The 18,734-nt window shown below is 50.5% G+C and overlaps 1 protein-coding gene across 1 annotated transcript in view; it reads right to left on the bottom strand.

Moving 5' to 3' along the window:
* Nucleotides 1-478: 478 nt before the first annotated feature.
* scaper (S-phase cyclin A-associated protein in the ER) overlaps nt 479-18,734 on the bottom strand; it is a 56,678-nt gene continuing 38,422 nt past the window's right edge. Inside the window, exons 24-31 of the mRNA XM_079744126.1 lie at nt 17,412-17,535; nt 15,785-16,014; nt 13,408-13,563; nt 10,738-10,984; nt 8,534-8,683; nt 2,659-2,850; nt 2,053-2,101; nt 479-1,372 (exon numbers count right to left, since the gene is read on the bottom strand). Coding sequence (XP_079600252.1) covers nt 1,266-1,372; nt 2,053-2,101; nt 2,659-2,850; nt 8,534-8,683; nt 10,738-10,984; nt 13,408-13,563; nt 15,785-16,014; nt 17,412-17,535 — 1,255 coding nt within the window. The 3' untranslated portion in view covers nt 479-1,265. The remainder of the gene's footprint in view (nt 1,373-2,052; nt 2,102-2,658; nt 2,851-8,533; nt 8,684-10,737; nt 10,985-13,407; nt 13,564-15,784; nt 16,015-17,411; nt 17,536-18,734) is intronic.

Here is an 18,734-nt window from a genome sequence, read left to right as displayed (position 1 = left end):
CTACAATTCAAATGGGCCCTAAAGCCCTTGGTGCATGGACATAGCTCAAGTTAGATTTTTTTCTTATTCCTGCAGCAATAAATGGATATCAAATAATAAATAATTATACGTATTTGGAAATACTTTAAGAGCACTCAAATAGCACACAAAAAGTGTGTTTTGTTTTATAAAACAAAAGAAATCCATAAAAGATTCCCCTGGCTCAATAAAAATAAATCAGAAGACATTTAGAAAACATGCAACTGGTTTGCTACGTATCAACAGGCCTATGACCTACCTCAAAGGTTGGCTTTGGATGGTCATTATAAATTTATTTTAGTATTATCATATGAAGCCTGAGTCCATGAAAGATAATTTGATAGGTAGTCAATACAGAGCATATGTCAACAAAAATGCATTTACCATGTGTCTGGAAATAAATGCTAGAGCATAATCTGTGCAAATTAAACATAATTAAATTAAATACAGGAGTCAAGAATTCAAACACATTAGTAATAATTTATTTGACATGAGACATTATTTCAACACACCTTAACATACGATTGCTTTCAGGTAACAGGACAAATAAAACACAAAACTGTAAATGTGTAACTGTTTGCGTAACTGCAAACTGGATACAGTCTCGTGAATGTTTGCACAGAAAACGCTGTGTTCCCTAAGCTGTGTATGGATAACCGTGTGGTCAGGTCCTCATAATGCTAGCACATAACCGCTAGGCCGACACTCTACTGAAAACCACAGCATCAACCCAGATCTTTTAGAAAAGACGGATTACAGTAGTACGTAGGTTTATTTTTTGTCACTCTGACAAGTATACATTTCCATCAGAAACCGCACAACACAATACAAACTCGGCTAGTCTAGGTACTAAACGGGTTATCTGGGTGGACTTGAACGTACTATAAGAGAAATAAAACAATGTGCAAACGAGCGTAGATGCACAAAATAAAACGGTTCAATGTGCAAAAAATGCCCATGGGGAAAAAAGAGATAAGACATCTCGTTTCCCCAGGTAAATAGATAAATAGACATAGAATAAACCAGCATAAAATATCACTCCGTCGTTCAGTTTCACAGGTCATATAGATATTTATTTTGAAAAGTTTGGCAGGGCTTGAAGACTTCTTGGGTATTTTGTGTGCCTTGCACTAAGCTCAACCCCCGGTCCGACGGGCCAGGGGTCTACACCCGGACAGAGAAGGGGTTGAGGTCCCTTTAGAGGCGGCTCCGGCCTGCTGTAGTGTGGGAAGCCGGGTCACCCATGGCTATGGGTCCTCCTGCTTGCGGAGGAAGAACTGCAGCGCCGAGTCCCACATGTCTCGGGGAAAGCGGTTGGACAGCTCGCAGAGGTCCAGCAGCTGGGAGACTTTGTCTGTGAAGGGTAGAGGGAGAAAGCGTTACACAACGTTGTACAACGTTAGGACATGCAGAGGGCTGCTGCACATCGCAGGGATCTTAGGAAAGCAAGCCAGGCTGAGGAAAGTGACTTGGATCCTGTGTTTGATTGTTTTGTTGTTTTGTTGAGTTGTCACTGATCAGCAGGGCATCATTGAACAACGATCAAGTTGTCACAATATAATAATAGTATTAATATTAATAATTCTACTAATAATAATATTGTAAAGTAACATGTTCATAGAATCCCATGTGGAGGAGGTTCATAAGCAGTACTCATTTGATGTCAAATAGACTCATTCAATTTAGACGTGCGAACATGGTGAGAGATAAATATTATGGCAAATCTTCTCATCATTCAGGATTTATTATATTAAACCTAAAGTCATGATGTGACAACATATCCCTTCTGCGCAGATGCAATGCTACGGAAATACGGTAATACCGGCTATAGCGCTATACAAATGCATAATAATGCAGCGCTTGAGTGAGAAGCTGAATTATATTATATTATAATGGAAATAAAACAGACAAATAATGTTAACAATTTGTTAATAGTCACAAATACTTGGAATTTACATTTTTATAAAATAAAATTGAAATATATACAACTGCAATGATCTTCTGATAAGATCTTTCAATACGCGCGTTCCTCACCTCCTTGCTTTCCTGAACTTTCTTGCTCTTTTTCACTTGAGGCGCAGTCCTAGGGCAATGGAAACAGGAAAGTTAACTATAGAACCGTTGGAAACAAAACAAGTGCTGGCTGATAATTCACCCAGGTGTAACCAAATCATTTTACATCCACTTCTTTTTTAATGCAAGATATGATTGGGGATTTACCAAACAATAAAGCATGTCTGGGATATATGCTGTTTGACAGTTGATGCAGGAGAAGAGTTGTTGTCATGTTAACAGCAACAAGAAAAACTTGCCGGTGGGGAAATAACGACTACTTCTGTTTCTCTTCCTCAACTCTTGGGTTTGGTGATCGTTCACTTTGGTCCAACCTGAACATTGTTCACTGCTCTCTGGCTTGGACGCTGTGTGTGTGTGTGTGTGTGTGTGTGTGTGTGTGTGTGTGTGTGTGTGTGTGTGTGTGTGTGTGTGTGTGTGTGTGTGTGTGCGCGCAGAAGAAGAGAGGGTGTGTTTGTGTAAGAGAGTGTGGGTGTTGGTGTGTGTGTGTGTGTTTGTGCGGAATGTGCCTGTACATGTGCCTGCATAGGCATGTGTGTGTGCCACGTCGTGCCACGCTGCCATTACCTGGATGAAGGTGGCCAGCAGCACGCAGCTCATCTCCTGCTGCAGCATGACCTTGTTCTGGGGGTTGTTGTAGCAGGCGGAGATGAGCGAGGGGAAGAGCACCTTGATGAGCCGCGGGTGGCTGAAGTACTGGAAGGGGAGCTGACACAGCTTCTGCAGCACGCTGGGCTGCCGGCCAGACTGCACGATCACCTGCAACACACACACACACACACACACACACACACACACACACACACACACACACACACACACACACACACATCAGTAAGCCAGTCAGTCAGGCAGTAAGGCAGTCAAACAGGCCAGCCAGAAAGCCAGCAGCAGGGCCCGGTGGTAAATCAGTGGTTCGGCCGGCCCAAATGTAAATCTGTCACTAAACACAAGTCTCTGCAGCCATTAGGGACGAGGGCCGCAGGACACCACGCAACACAATTACAGGCAGTAAAACACTAGGATGGGACGTTCTGTTACCCCCTGGCAGTGACAGAGCTGCCGGGAGACGAGGGGAGAGATCACCTTGATGGTGGAGTTGAACTGGGGTTTGAAGTTCAATTGTGTGCTGTGGATTTACCAAATACAATTGAACACATGAGGAGGAGAGCGTGTGTGTCTGTTGGGTTTGTGTGTGTGTTTGGGTTGTGTGTGTGTGTGTGTGTGTGTGTGGGGGGGTGGTGTTGGGGGTCTCTGCTTGTGTGCTCGTGCGCGCGTGTGTCGGGGGTGTGTGAGCGGGGTTCAAGAAGGTCGAGTCAAAGGGGAAGGGGAGGTGAGGGAGGCACAACGCCACTCTAAGGAATGAGCAATACCCATAATGGAGGTCCCACCCTGACACCAGCCTGCCTCCCCCCTGACCCGTCAATCCATCACTCTCTCCCCTCACATCCGGGCCACCGACATTAACACAGAGCTGCCCCCGGCCCCGGTTGGACGGGGAGGTGGGGGGGACCAGGCCCAGGGCCCTGGCCTCCTGGCCCTGGAGCCTGGGAAGACCATCAGCGGTGTTCTCTGAGAGCCAGGGGGTTCAGCACAGTAAATCCTCTCTGGGGAACCCCCCCCAGCGCTTCAGCAGGTACCAACACGGGGCACAGGGCTCAGCCAGCGATGGGAACCATACGGTGAGCGAGGGGGTCCCAGTGACATAAATTTGCCGGATTTACAAGATTTGGAAGAAAACACTTGGTAATGCGTGGCGGTCGAGTTCCCCCTTTGATAATGCACTTGAGGGTTTAACGGCGGGACAGGAAGGCCGTAAATGATGTCTTTGTTTATCGGGTCAGGTAGCGTTTCCCACTGGTGTCCAGCAGCATCTGTTTGAACCCGACCGTTAATGAGTCGTATTCTAACTATTTAGGTGAGATTCAACCGGTTGAATGGAGAGAATATATTCGTGGAAGGGAGAAAAAAAAATACCAAAGGACAATAAAAATAGAATAACAAGCCAGGGCTCTGGCAAATCTCAAATGTGTGGCTGCTTATGTTCCGCTGTTGACATAAATCCTCTGGAACAATATGAGCCTTCTGCGGTTATTCATTTGACTCGCTTGCAATGCAGGCTCATCAGGAAAAGCAAACAGAAAGATTTGTTTTTGGTCCTCCGTTGATAATGCCGCTGAACGCTGTAATCCCAAGCGTCACGATGATGCCATCATAACTTAACACCAGACTAAGACCTGCAGCTCCGAAGACATCCCGGCCACAAATCACCCTGCTCACCCTAATCCCATACCAGGCGGCGCTTCATCTGCTGCTGGCCGGAGGAACGGCCCGGCCTCCAGGCCCGGAGCGGAGACATAAACCAAAGCGGGGTGGCAGCCAGCGCCCAGGGGTCAGAGGGGAAACCCTGTCTACGGCCACATTCCCCAGAGCCCTGCCCCCAGACGAAGAGCAGCACAGCCCTCACAACCCACCTTGATCAAGACTGTTTATCTTGGCATTAACGCAACATCTTTCCAAACGTTAATGGTATTATTGTGGATGTAACTCGGTGGGTATCAGGCCCCAAGGCCCTCAGTGAAGCGGTCCAGTCATGTACAAGCACAACATCAGACTCCATAAGCGTCTGCTGGCTGCATGGACCTGTTGTTGGACAGGGCTGCTTCTTTATGACGCATCTTTTTGAAGGACCTCCTTAGTGTCCACAGTGACCGGCCAGGGCGTGGATTTAAGGAGACACTCAAAAACGTCATAAAAAAAGTAAATAAATGAAACAGAAAAATAAAAAAATAACTAGGAATGAAAATTAACAATAAAACATACTGCTAAATACAGATACGTGGTTGGACGAGGAGGCGTGAGTGTGTATGATTTATTTCAAATCATCAGGGGTACACAGGAGAATTCAACAACCACGACCCTTGTTTTTGTCACACACTTGCCGAGGAGGCTTCAGGGTGTGTCCCATCCCCCCCCCCCCCCCGTGTCTGTCCCTTCCACGGACGCACTAAAGCAGGTCCATTACCGCGGGGAAGTGCCTTGCTGATAAGCCCAGCTCATCAGAGACCCCACAACCCCCCTGTCCTTTACAAGGCGGCGCCGCGGCAGACCGCTCACGCACACATTCAACTCCTCACCTTGACTCTTAAGGCGACTGCAGGTTGCCTTGAAACAACTCATAAAGCCCGGGCCCCCACCATTGTTGTTTACGCAATGAAGGGCCAATAACTCTGGTGTTTATCTCTATGAGCGCGCTCTGTCATTCCTCAGAGATGGACGCCGCTGATAGTCCTGCCGGGAAAGCATCCAGCCGGGGGGGGGGGGGGGGGGGGGGTCTGCGGAGAGAAATGGACCCCCCCCTCGCTGAAGGGTTTACGGGGGTTTGGGGACGGCGACGTCCTCCGCTACACTTAAGAGGGTCGGTTGGACCTGGGCTCACCCTAGGGGAGAGCCGGGAGTGTAAATCACCGCCGAGCAAACCGTCATCAGACTGTCCTCTGACAGCCAGTCAGCCGAGAGCGTCTCTTCCTCTGTTCACTTTGAAGGCGTCGGCGTGAACCTGTGTGTGTGGTTGTGTGTGTTGGTATGTGTGTGTGTGTGTGTGTGTGTGTGTGTGTGTGTGTGTGTGTGTGTGTGTGTGTGTGTGTGTGTGTGTATGTGTGTGTTTATCTGTGGGTATATTTATTTATATGCGTGTTTGTTTGTTTGTGCATTCGTTTGTTATTGTGTACGTGTGCGTGCGTGTGAGTTTCTGTTTGTGTGCATTGGTGTGTATCTGTGTGTGTTGGTGTGTGCATGCGTGTGTGCGTATGCACGCATTCCCCAGGACTGGCTGGCTCCCCCTGGTCTGCGCGAGAGTCTCTGTGCCCGAGGCGGCCGCTGCAGTCTGTCTGTAATGGACTGTTGAAGGGCAGGTTTCAACATCAGGTTAACAGGGATTACAGGCCCAGCGCCAGAGCCTGTCTCCCTGGCCTCACAGGGCCCCCGCACACAACTGGAACCAGGCAAATGGACCCCCACAGAAAAGACCCTTGAAGCCTGTATGTGTAAGTATGTGTGCGTAAGTGTGTTCTGATATCTTGTTTTATGTTATTATTTATTTTATTTTTTTTGGCCATCTCATCCTAGTTTGACCGAGCCGAGGACCAAACGGCAGGCCTCGCCCGGTGCGGTGATGTTAGGAGTTATGAGTGGAAATATGTGTTTGCTGTTTCAGCTTAATTTCCCCCATAGGATTACATTGAAAAGTCGGCGCAAATAGAGAATGACTGGGGTCAGAGGTCACATAAACACACTACAAATGCTACGGTTATGATATGTGCATTGCGCCTGTAGAGGTGTGTACTAGCGTGCGGGGCTCCGCCGTATAGCACAGTTATGCTAAACATGCTGTAGCACGCCTGCTGACCCAACTTAAGCCCCCCCCCCACCCCCCGCCAATGTAATTGGTTGTTTGTTTTATTGACATTGATGCGCGTACATTTGCCTTCTCCTCCTTCTCATTAATACCATTAACAATTAAAAAATACAGGGAATACCGAAAGAGAATCAGGAAAAGTCAATCCACTGAGTGGATTCAATTATCATTAAGAATTCTATAGCTGTCGGGAAACCTGATCCACTGACAAAGGCCTGGCTGGAAGGGTCTGGGCAGGGCGGGAATGGTGCCGTGCCGAAGACACTTGCTAGCCGGCGCTTGTGTGTGTGGGGGGGCCTTCCCGTGTATTGACAGAGAGCAGAGTTGTCTTAAGGCCGGGAGAAACTCCTCCAGAAAGGCAGCAGGGGGTCGGCCGGTTAACATGTCAACAGCTCGCAATTATATCTTCATCGCGTCAAAGCGGAGCGCAGATCATTCCCCGGGATGCTTCACAAATGAATCACTCGCGTCTTAAGGGAGCCACAAGAAAAATAGAGACAAGCGAGATTACCGGTGAGTATCTCTCAATCAGTGGAGGAGGAAGTACGCTTTTTTTTGGGTTTTCTTTACAGCAATTGTCCCTAAGAGTCTAGCAGACAGACGGCCAAACACACACGGTGCACGGCCCGAACCCGCACTTGAAAACCCCAGGAGGCTACATATGTCACCCTCTGAATGGCTTTCTGTACGACAGGGTGAATTATTCACGGGCCTTCTGGGGCGGGGGGGGAGGGGGGGGGGGGCAGGGCCGCATCGCAGCGCGCACGCCGCCGCGGCGCTACAAGAGCTCTGCCTTTTATAAGAGAGCCGCCTTCCACAGACGCCCAATGTAAACAAAGGCTAGTGTGTCGACAGTGGATGCATGCAGGGTGCCCGGGGGTGGGGGGCGGTGGAGGCCGGGGGCCGGGGTCCGCGGCTGCCGTTGTGTTCTGCCAATGCTTACATTAGCCGGGGAGAGGGCGGGCGGCTCTAAATATCCCCCTCAGCGCCATCCGTCTTGGTGGGGAACTGCATGGACACATTCCAGGGCCCCGGCGCTGGCAACCATCACCGGGTTTCTCCGCTCCTGACAAACCCGTGCGCACACTTTCTCTCTCTCTCTCTCTCTCTCCGTAAAACTGAACCTCTAAAAGTCGGACGAGAGGAATTTCCTGATCGCTTTTTGTGATCTTGAAGTACGACGCTAAACCACGACAGACGTCTTACTTTCAATTTGGCAAATGGCTACGGCGTAAAAAGAAACACATGGGGCGGAGAACGCCAAATCAGCCGACCAAACCCCTTTAATCCAATCACCGCCACCACATTCAATTAACCAATTTGGTATGCAAATGAGATGTACAAAGGCCAACGTGCTAATTCTAATGCTAATTCTGGGCATTTAAATAATTGTTGACAGCTGACCTGCTAGTGAAAGGAGGCGGGGACTTTAATCGGGACTAAAATATCAGCCTAATTAGAATCCTTAATGAGCCAATCAATTGTGGCAGCAGGGAGGGCGGTGGACAGCCGGACAGGGGTGACGTGGCAGGGGGCTGGGAGGGTGGGGGCTGTAAGAAGCTGTAGCCCCTCTGCGCCAAAGCCCAGCAGACTGTGGCTAGCACGTGGCTAGCAGGCGGCGCCGCAGCACGACGGCACCTCACAGCTAAGTCTGCCTCGTCACATGGCCTCACCTCCCCTTTAATGCAGTAACAACGCCCCGGGCTCGGGCCAGCTTCCTTCACACTGAACCAGGAGCGGACGGTGAGGTCACGCCACTCTACTGTTACAATAGACAACACACACACACACACACACACATCCAGAGGCAGAGGTGCCGGGGAACCAAGGACTGAATGGACGCCTTCTGTACCATTATAGGATCAAGGAAACAAAAACGATCCAGAGAACAGTAGGAACCTTCGGAAAGAATGACATAAAACCTCGACACCCAAACGCCGTGATTGATTCACATGATGATCGAAGGAAGGGAATCTGAAGAGCAGCGTTAGACTGGAGGGATCATGGCCGTGGGCCGGGGCTCACCTGGTTGTCCGTGTTGTTGACGGTGAAGTAGCCCACGCAGATGATGACCTCGTGCAGCAGCTCTTCGGAGGAGTGCTGGGAGCAGTACCACAGCAGAGAGCTGACGATGTGGCGGAAGGCCAGGGACAGACCCTCCGCGCCCAGGACAGACTGGAAGACATCACACACACTCATAACATACTCACGCTCATAACATGAGTGTACATGAGAGTACAATTATCAACGTCAAAGGGGAAATCATCTCGGTTACATCGACTTAGGGATTAATTGTTAATTACGTAAAAATTAAACAAATAAAGTAAAAAACTTTAAAGTAAAGATTTAAAAAAAAATAATAATTCTTTTTTGTGTATTTATATTTTGGCAATACTATCATGGTATCTTCCCATTAGGAAATGTAATACCTGCATTTTTACTTTTTAAACATTATTTAAACCCTTTCATGGGAATGCTTTGACGTCCAGCCGACTGGTCCCCAGTGTGGATCAAAGAGGAGCCGTCAGCAGGCTAATGAGAAACCCTTCTCACCGCCCCCCCAGGACCCCTGCTGTCCCGCTGTAGCAGAATGAACCTGTCCCGCACCACCTCCTAGCCCCCGCACAGGGGTTAGGGTCCACCACCTCCTAGCACCCCCACAGGGGTTAGGGTCCACCACCTCCTAGCCCCCGCACAGGGGTTAGGGTCCACCACCTCCTAGCCCCCGCACAGGGGTTAGGGTCCACCACCTCCTAGCCCCCCCACAGGGGTTAGGGTCCACCACCTCCTAGCCCCCGCACAGGGGTTAGGGTCCACCACCTCCTAGCCCCCGCACAGGGGTTAGGGTCCACCACCTCCTAGCCCCCGCACAGGGGTTAGGGTCCACCACCTCCTAGTCCCCGCACAGGGGTTAGGGTCCACCACCTCCTAGCCCCCGCACAGGGGTTAGGGTCCACCACCTCCTAGCCCCCGCACAGGGGTTAGGGTCCACCACCTCCTAGCCCCCGCACAGGGGTTAGGGTCCACCACCTCCTAGCCCCCGCACAGGGGTTAGGGTCCACCACCTCCTAGCACCCCCACAGGGGTTAGGGTCCACCACCTCCTAGCCCCCGCACAGGGGTTAGGGTCCACCACCTCCTAGCCCCCGCACAGGGGTTAGGGTCCACCACCTCCTAGCCCCCGCACAGGGGTTAGGGTCCACCACCTCATAGCACCCCCACAGGGGTTAGGGTCCACCACCTCCTAGCCCCCGCACAGGGGTTAGGGTCCACCACCTCCTAGCCCCCGCACAGGGGTTAGGGTCCACCACCTCCTAGCCCCCGCACAGGGGTTAGGGTCCACCACCACCACTCTGGTGGTGGTGGTGGTGGTGGTGGACCCTAACCCCTGTGCGGGGTGCTAGTCTCAGTAACTACCGCCCCCCGGTGAGGGTGCGGGTCCCACCCACTGCTGATCCCCCAGGAGGGTCCATTCCACTCTGGGGGGTGGTCCGAGGGCGGCCCTGTTTACGTCCACAGGTCAACCCCATCCTGGGCTTGGGGCCGGCCTGCCCCCCCCCTCAGTATGAGCCCCTCTCTGAGGACCCGGCAGTCGAGCAGATCGGTTACACACTCAGGTCAGCCCCGCGGAGCCCAGTCAAAACATTTGGGGAGCGTTATGTTCAACACCAGGTCGGGTGTTATTAGGGGGCTGAGATGCTGGCTGATGGTTCTTTTTGGCAGTTGTGTTTACAGTGATATACCTCCAGTAACAGATGGCCTGGACGCACTTCTGAACACGCCAGAAAGGGATCGTGTGTATTTTAAGAAAGTGTGTCTGAATTTGTTTATGTATATGATGTGTGCTCAAGGGTGCGTGTTTGAAAAGGTGTGTGTGTGTGTGTGTGTGTGTGTGTGTGTGTGAGAATGGTAAGTTGTGTCTGTGGGAATATGTGTGTGTGAATGTGTGCATGTGTGAGTGAATACGCGTGCGAGTGTGTGAACATGTGTGTGAGTGTGTGAATATGTGTGTGAATGTCTGTGAATATGTGTGTATGCATGTGTGTGTGAATGTTTGTGCGTGTGTGCACAAATATGCGTGTGCGCATAGGTGCATGCAAGCGTGTGTGTGTGTGTGTGTGTGTGTGTGTGTGTGTGTGTGTGTGTGTGTGTGTGTGTGTGTGTGTGTGTGTGTGTGTGTGTGTGTGTGTGTGTGTGTGTGTGTGTGTGTGTGTGTGCGTGCACGAGTACCTGGAAGGCGGACAGGTGCAGCAGGGCGAAGCTGTTGAGGAAGCGGACGCCCTGCAGGGCCACCTGGATGACCCCCGGGGCGTAGGGCTCCTGGGGGCTCTGGGGGACCTGGCTGGAGGCGTCGGGCAGGTAGCTGTGCAGCAGGATGCAGTAGAGGCTGTGCACCACGCCAACAAGCTCTGTGTGCTGCAGTAGGGCCGTCAGGCCCGTCCCGTCCTGACGCTTGTTGTCAAAGATACTGGTGGAGCTGGAAGAGGGGAGCACAGGTTACAGCGGAGTCGGTTAGCAGAGGCTACCAGGATCATACATGGAATAGTACGGCTCTTCTGAAAGAAGCGATGGGAGAGGTGGAGAGTCCTACACTTTTCTACCATTTTCGGCCTTTTACAAGGCAGAAAATGGTAGAAAAGCAGAAAAATAGTCAACCAGTTGAAAACATGAAAAGGTGAGATGGTGGAAGATAAAATCATTTGAAATCATACCCAAAGGACCCTCATTCGGTATATCTTTATTTGATACCGTTTGTTCATTCCTTCCTTATTTAGGTGTGTCTGAAACCTGACTAAAGAAAACCTTAAATCAATGATTTGACTCCCTCTGGTGCCTCTTACAGTTGGACCTGGACCTGGTGTTTCCTGAAGACACGCGGCTTGCGTTTGGGAGAGTAAGTGGAGTGGAGCCGGTGCTGGCACTGCCTCAGCAGCACGTGCAGGAGGGCCATCAGGAGTCTACATCTCTGTGGCTTCTTGAGTGACTAGCTAGACGAGGGCGTGGGCTACACTGTCCCATCAGATACACTGCGGATTAAGTGATTTAACTAGCTTCATTCGCTTCAAGTTAGAGTTGTGTTTGATGTAACCAGAGGGGAGCGAAACACTGTAATCTCCTCAGGATTCAAAGGAACATGAATGTAAGCAGTGACCACTCATGGCAGATTGCCCTAAGAAGCAAGGTGCCTGAACCAAGTCATTCCAGATGAAGTTACTAATAGACTTCATTTAAGGGTATATGTAACATCACAATGAAGATGAGAGATGCGTATTACTTAACCAAACAACTGCAGTGCATTTGTGAAAATATTCTTTCAAAAATCGTTCAAAACATATTTTTCCCAGTAATGTCAGCAAAGTATCTATGGAACAGAATAACCTTAACAATACCGAATATTGCACTTTTAAATGCATTTACATTTACAATATATTTTGCACACAAAGAAAAAAAAAGAAAATAGTATGTTTTGGGACACACCAAGAGGACCATTCCTTGGGCACAGGGAATTTGACATTAACATAAGCAGAAGCAGAAGCAGTAGCAGAATAAATTGCAGTCGTAGCAGCAGCAAAAGCAGTAGCAGCAGCAGAAGTAGCAGTAGCAGCAAAAGTAGCAGTAGCAGCAGCATTAGCATTAGCAATAGCAGCAGTAGACGTTGCATCAGCATTAGCATTAGCATCAGCAGCAGCAGCAGCTGCAGAAGTAGCAGTAGCAGCAGAGGTAGCAGTAGCAGTAGCAGCAGCCCTGAGTCCAGAGAGCAGTGAGGGCTTTGCAATCTGGGCTTTGCGATCTGGCAGCCACCCTGAATGCATGCTCATACTTGAGGTTGGCCAACAGGCTCTGTGCGGAAATGTGACGCTCGGCATGAACGAGTAACGAGCAAATCCAATTTCATCCCCAGCCAGGACTGGTCTGGCAAACACATTTAACGGCCGCGTTCTGTACTTTTACACGTGTGCAGGGAAAGGTAGACCTGACGGGAGGGGGCTTAGCTGACTGGCCGAGGATGAGTGTTGATCATTATTATGAGAACTGTTAGGAAACGGCACGGTCTGACTGGGTGTTTTCCCACAGATATTCAGTGACGCACAGATGGGCCCGGGTCGATTTCTGCATACTGCTGCTACCGCATATCCCAGCTATGGCATGCAGTAGCAGCCATCGCTGGGTTAAAACCAAAAACGTATTCATCCAGGGATGTGATCAAATGACAATGTCTCAACTGTATTGTTAAGCATTTAACCCTTTTACACATTTTTAATCCAAAGCAACTTGCAGGGTATGCAAAGTCATTTATTTCAGGGAACTTCGTAGCTAGTTCGAGGAACATCGGTGACTGGGACGATTTGTTTTCATCCAAGATCGGTCGGCTGGGAGCTGGCTGCGCTACGACGGTTAGCAGTCAGTCGCTCCTCTCTCTTTAAGTCGTGCATTGTGCTGTCAGCCTCTCCCTTTGTGACCGTGTGCTTATCCTCCGTCAGCGGCGCCGCTTAACCCCCCCGGGGGGAGGTCAGCGCAGGCAGATGTGGGTGGCCTCCCCCCCCCCCCACCCCTGCGTGCCGCAGGCGAAGGTTTATGGTGAGTGACAGAGCTCCAGGGTCAAGGAGATGCCTATCTCCGTCGCCGGTCACCGTGGCTTCCAGGTCGAGGGACCAGGATGACCAGACGGCAGCGCGGCCACAGTCTTTTGTGTAGACTGCATTTCTATTTCTGATCTTTAGACTTACGTTCTCTTGTGTGTGTGTGTGTGTGCTTGTGTGAATTGAGTCGGAACGGGGGCGTCACAGAGACGCTGACAGACAGGTAGGGGAAGGATGCTAGGAATGGGGAACTCTGTGTGTGAACGGTTTGGGGACGGGGGGGTTTGTGGTGGTGGGTAAACACAGGGGCAGCGCTCACCGGGCCGTCACGGCGAAGCACAGCCTGCAGAAGCCGTGCAGCATGGCCGAGGCCTGCTGCAGGAATGCAGACATCTTGGGGCTCTCGTCGACGGGTCCTTGCACCGACAGGAAGCAGCCGTATAGCTTGTCAATCAAGCCCATGTTGACCACGTAGCTGGAACATAAACACAAACAAAGCACATACACACAACGGTAAATGTCGTTTTGTCGCACTCAAAGTCAAAGGATAACCCTGACGCCCCGACACTATTCACATATTTTATCGTCTCTGTCCGAAGAAGAACAAAAAAAGACTTAACATGGCCTGACAAAGGCCTGGGCTGTGCATACCTGCGCAGGTCGGCGCGGGGGAAATCCGATCTCAACTAAGCCCTTCGCTCCCTGCCATTACTGTGATATCTCCAATTTGTCTTCACCAATGACAGCTCTCATGCTCAGGTTCCCTCTACTCTTTCAACCGCAAATCACTGCTAATAGTGTCATTAGAGGGCCTGTTGTGCCCCCTGTGCCAAGCCAGCGCTGGGCCCCCCTCACAGTCCACTGACCCCAGGCCGCCTTCTCAGAGCTCAGGTATGCTGGGGGGCCGGAGGCGATGGGAAATGGGTTATTGGGCCCTAAACACCTCTGTCCTGCGTGGGCCCAGAAGGAACCAGGATCTCCACAAAGGCTATCAAAGGGAGTGCCCACCGAGCACTGTCTGATGTGGTGGCTAGACGTCTCCATTCTCTGCCCACTGTTTTGTCCAACCTTTTACCCCACTATGGTCATGCCTTGCAGACCTATTTAACGTGTCGGGGTGGCTGGGGCTGTCACTCAGGGTGAGGCCTCCTCAGAGCAGGTGATTAGGGCTGTTCTCAGCCCTCACAATGGGTCATTTGACACTTGAACCGCAGCCTGTTGTTTTGACTTCAGCCTCTTCCACAGCTTTACCTGGGTTGAAAGGAGCTGTCCACACAATGACTGCTGTACTAAATGCCTAAACCCCTGCTCATTTTTCTTCGTCTAGGTTTTTTTTCCTTTTTTTCCTTTTCAGTCTCTCAGTGTTTCAGTGAGAGGCTCTGGGTTGCGTCTTGTACCCCGTGTGCTGCGCTACATTTTGGGGATGGGATTATTCATCAAAAACAGTAAATGGATGATCCACCCAAATATGTGTAGAGAGGAAATGAAGCTCTCCTCTCCTCCCTGATCTATCACCGACCCTAACGGAGAGTGTTGCCAAAGCTCTCCGATGTTTGATCTCGTGTCCGTCCGCACCAACGTATACATTACAGGGGGCCGTTAAGGTAAATCTTGCGCTTCTACACGGGATTAGCGACTTGACGACACCATTTCTCTCAGGCCCTCCCCCGTCTCCGGGGTCACGCCGGGGTCAGCGGATCAGAGTGGCGGCCCCACGCAGCTGCTCCGAACAGATGAATCAAGGGTAGTGTGGGAGTAGGCCGGCGGCTGGGAAGACCGCACTGCTACTCTTCTTCGTGACTTTGCAAAAAAAAAAAAGAGGCTGGGCACTCCTCTTCCTTCCCAGCCCTCAGCATGCATTGCATGACCCCCCGATGCAAACAGGAAGCAGAGAGGCCCGGATGAAGAAGAGCCTTCCTAAGCTTTCGCAGTATTCCTGGTTTAGAGCCGTCATAGGGGCTCCCCCGCTAGGCCCCAGATTTAAGGTAGAATGTGGCCTGTACAATGTGTGAAATCATTATGTGTTGGAGCGATGCCAGAGTGCCCCCCTGCCCTCAAGCTCTGACTCGGAGCAGGAACGACCTGGAACCGATCCAAAGTGACACGCTGACAGGTTTCTGTCTGCCTCTTTTTCCCCATCTCTGTATAAAACATGTGGTGGGGGAACCGAAATGTTGATCGGCTCTGAAACCTCACAAAGTGGCCGTGAGGAGGAGGACGGATCCTCTGAAGAGGGTTCACATGTGGCATAAGGCAGTCTCCCAAATCAAACTTTATGTTAAGAATCTGATAGCAGACTAGAGGAATTCAATGTGAATGGGGGATTTCACTTTAGTTTGCTTCGTTGTTGTGACCGATCATGTTGCTGGAGGTGGGTTTCTGTAAGCATTTGAGTGCTGAAAACAAACTCAGCCAAGCTGTAAAAACGTGTGTGAAAAGGTTTCAGTTCAGCATCGTGTGGACCGGCCTTTTTAGAGATCGTCTTCTGGAAACGTATTCCATTTGCGCAAATTCGTTCCATACAGGACACAGGGGGCGGAGTCCCAGGTGTAACTGGCCCCTTTCAGTGGCTGGTTCCCTCCCCGGGCCCTGAGCCGTCTCCCTCCAGAAGCTCTGCTGTAGCGGAGTAGGACTGCTGGACCCGGGACCAGGCACCAGGAGAACAGGGCGGTCTAGAGTGGGGGGAGGCGGGCTACCTGAGGAGGTCATGGAGGCGCGTGTTGAAGCAGTCCAAAGCCGAGCCCTTGGTCTTGGTCTCTGGGGAGCAGATCCGGACCAGGTCTAGCTGGCTGTGGTCCGAGATGGGCGGCCACAGCTGGCCCAGCACGGTGGAGATGGTCTGCAGCAGGCCGGTGGTAAGCCCATCAAACACCTGCTTGTTCACACTGCGCCCAAATATGGACTTGTCTTCATCTGGTACGTACAGCTGGGGGGGAAAAGGCCAAACAGACACCAGTAACCGGGTTAATAATGTGGGTTAAAGAACCAGTTAGACATTATCTTCCAGAGAAGATTCTAATTCAACCTTATCCGTGTGAGAAAAGAAACGAGGCTAAATGGAAGAATGCCCCCTACCTGAATTTCATCTAGACGTGTTTTCATGCAAGTCAAAGATCAGGTTTAATCTACAATGCCAATTCTAAACGTGGAAAAGCCAGGCCAGGTAAGCCATGTCATTCGTTCTAAAGCCTAGGGTGTACAATGACCGCATCACTAAATCCACAAACATTCTCCACAAATTGAATTACATGTGGGAATGTTTGAGATGCCAGCACAACCCCCACTTGCTTGCTAATAGAAACACACACACACACAAACACACAAACTAACAGCAACTTGCATAGTTAGATATAATTACATAAAGGGTGAAAATTCATTAAATAAATGTGCACAGGAATCAAGTGATAATGATAGCAATCATTAACGACGTGCCCCACATCGAGGAGAAATGTAGTCTCCCAAGAGACGTCAAATCATGCAAGCAGCAGCAGATATTTTGTATATAAACTAAAGCATACATGGAGACGTCTGTGTGTGTGTGTGTGTGTGTGTGCGTGCCCTCAGGAAGTGGGACTGCTTTAGATTGGAACACAGGCCTAAAAAAACGAAAGCCGAGCAATGCATGGACCCCCAGCCCAACGACATTGCCTGAGTCCATCTGTACCGTGTGAGCATTCAGCCAGTCAGGCAGCATAAGGAGTGGCCTGATGTTTACAGACCGCTCATAAAGAGCGTTGAAGGATACAGGCATGCTGGTCGCCCCTGCTGTCTGACTCCATGTTCTCACATTCCCTCAGAACAGAAGCATTTGGGATTGTGGTTATGCTCGAGGTTTGACCGAAAGCAAGCGTCTCACAGGGCACTCTATTAACACTGTGCTAGGGAAGACAGCACGGATAGAAGGACCAACACACCTAGGAGGCTCAACGGGAACAGACAACATTTAGGAACCTAATCAAAGCATGAATTCAATTTTACATTTAACATAAAGTTTCGGAAATCCACGACGTCTTTGTAAATGGTAATTGGACTGCATTTATATCGCACTTTTCTGACCTGTGGCCACTCAAAGCGCTTTACAATTCAAAGGTTCAGGCTTCACATTCACAGATTCACACACATTCACACAACGACGGTGGAGTCAACCGGCCAGCTCGCCGGGAGCAGTTAGGGTTGGGTTTCATGCTCGGGGATACCTCCACGCCCTGCTAAAGGGAGACGGGGATCAAACTAGCAACCTTCGGGTTGCTCTACCTCCTGAGCCCCTTTGTGTAGGCAAACCCAAACTCTCGGGTCCGGGTGCGTGTGTCCTGCCACACTCACTGCTAGCTGGTGGTGCAGGAGGTCCATGAGGAGGGCGATCTTGTTGCTGAAGAGAACGTAGGCAGAGTTCAGGGGGCAGCGGGAACAGGCCAGGTAGTAGGTGTGAACCGCAGCACAAAGGGACCTGACACAGGGAAGAGAGATACACCAGGATTAATGACCAGAAACACCTACAGGCAGACACACACACACACAGACACACACACACACACACACGCACACACACACACAGTGTAGACCAGGAGGCAGCATCTAAACAGACCTGGGCGCTGACAGGCAGTTATCTCCACTCATCAGTAAACCAAACACACTTGTCGATAGACTAGCTTCGTTCAGGGCGCCGTCCGTCTTGTACATTTAAAAAGGTGTGTCTCACTGTCCTTGGATGTTATGCGATATGCATATATACATTTAAAAAATAATAATAATACAGCATTCACAACATGCAGCAGACTATTTAACGGCCTTGGAGAGCCCAACGTTCAGAAGAACAGCGGCCGTGCATTCTGTCACATCCAGGCTGAGATGGAGTGCTGTTTCCTCTGAGCAGATAACGCTTGTTGCACCCAGCGGCCCCGCACTGGGCCCGAGGCGGTCCCAGACAGAGGGGCCCTAGACGGCCCCAGACCAAGGGGCCCCCCCGACACAGGGAAAGGAAAGGCTGAAGCAGGCTGAGAGCTGTATTATGTCTGCACTAAAGCAAGCCCCACAGAAGATGAATGCCTCAGATAGCTGACCGGTTGCCCGGCTGTGATTCGTGCCCCTCCCCTGACCCTCCCCCATCCCCCCACACACGCACACACTTTCATCAGTTAATATTTTCTGACAAGTGTATATTTTAGCCAATGGTGGACAGACGGGTCGTATCAGCTCAGTGGAAGAATGGAATCTGGCTCTCCTGTGCCTTAAGTAGGCCATGTTTATTTCCACTGGTAAACATTTTGATATCTAGCTCAACCTTCACATCTGCTGTGCGTTTTCCGTCAAACGTGCGTTGGCACCGGGCGGGGATCTTTGCGAAGCCTGATTCCAGACCAGCGTCTGTCGATAACTTCCTCTGCTCCCTGCTCTTTTCCGTTTTCCAGCGGGCAGATCAGTCATTTCAGCCAATCTTGTGCTGACACTGTGGTGTAAAGCTGTCCCGCTGACGGAATGCGGCGTTAATGTGAGAAGCACTGCGTTTGGGAGGTGCCAAAATGTCTGCATTTAACGCTACGACCTAGGTGGTTTGAAGCTCATTCATAACCAATCCTCGAAGGCAATAACAGATCGGGCCCTGAAAATGATAAGGGATTTTAAAATTAAATTATTTAGTCGGTTTAG

This window comes from Pollachius pollachius (genome assembly GCF_949987615.1).
Source record: "Pollachius pollachius genome assembly, chromosome: 9".
NCBI lineage: Eukaryota > Metazoa > Chordata > Actinopteri > Gadiformes > Gadidae > Pollachius > Pollachius pollachius.
The sequence above is the reverse complement of the archived record's forward strand: the minus strand, read 5'-3'. Positions and strand labels throughout refer to the sequence as shown.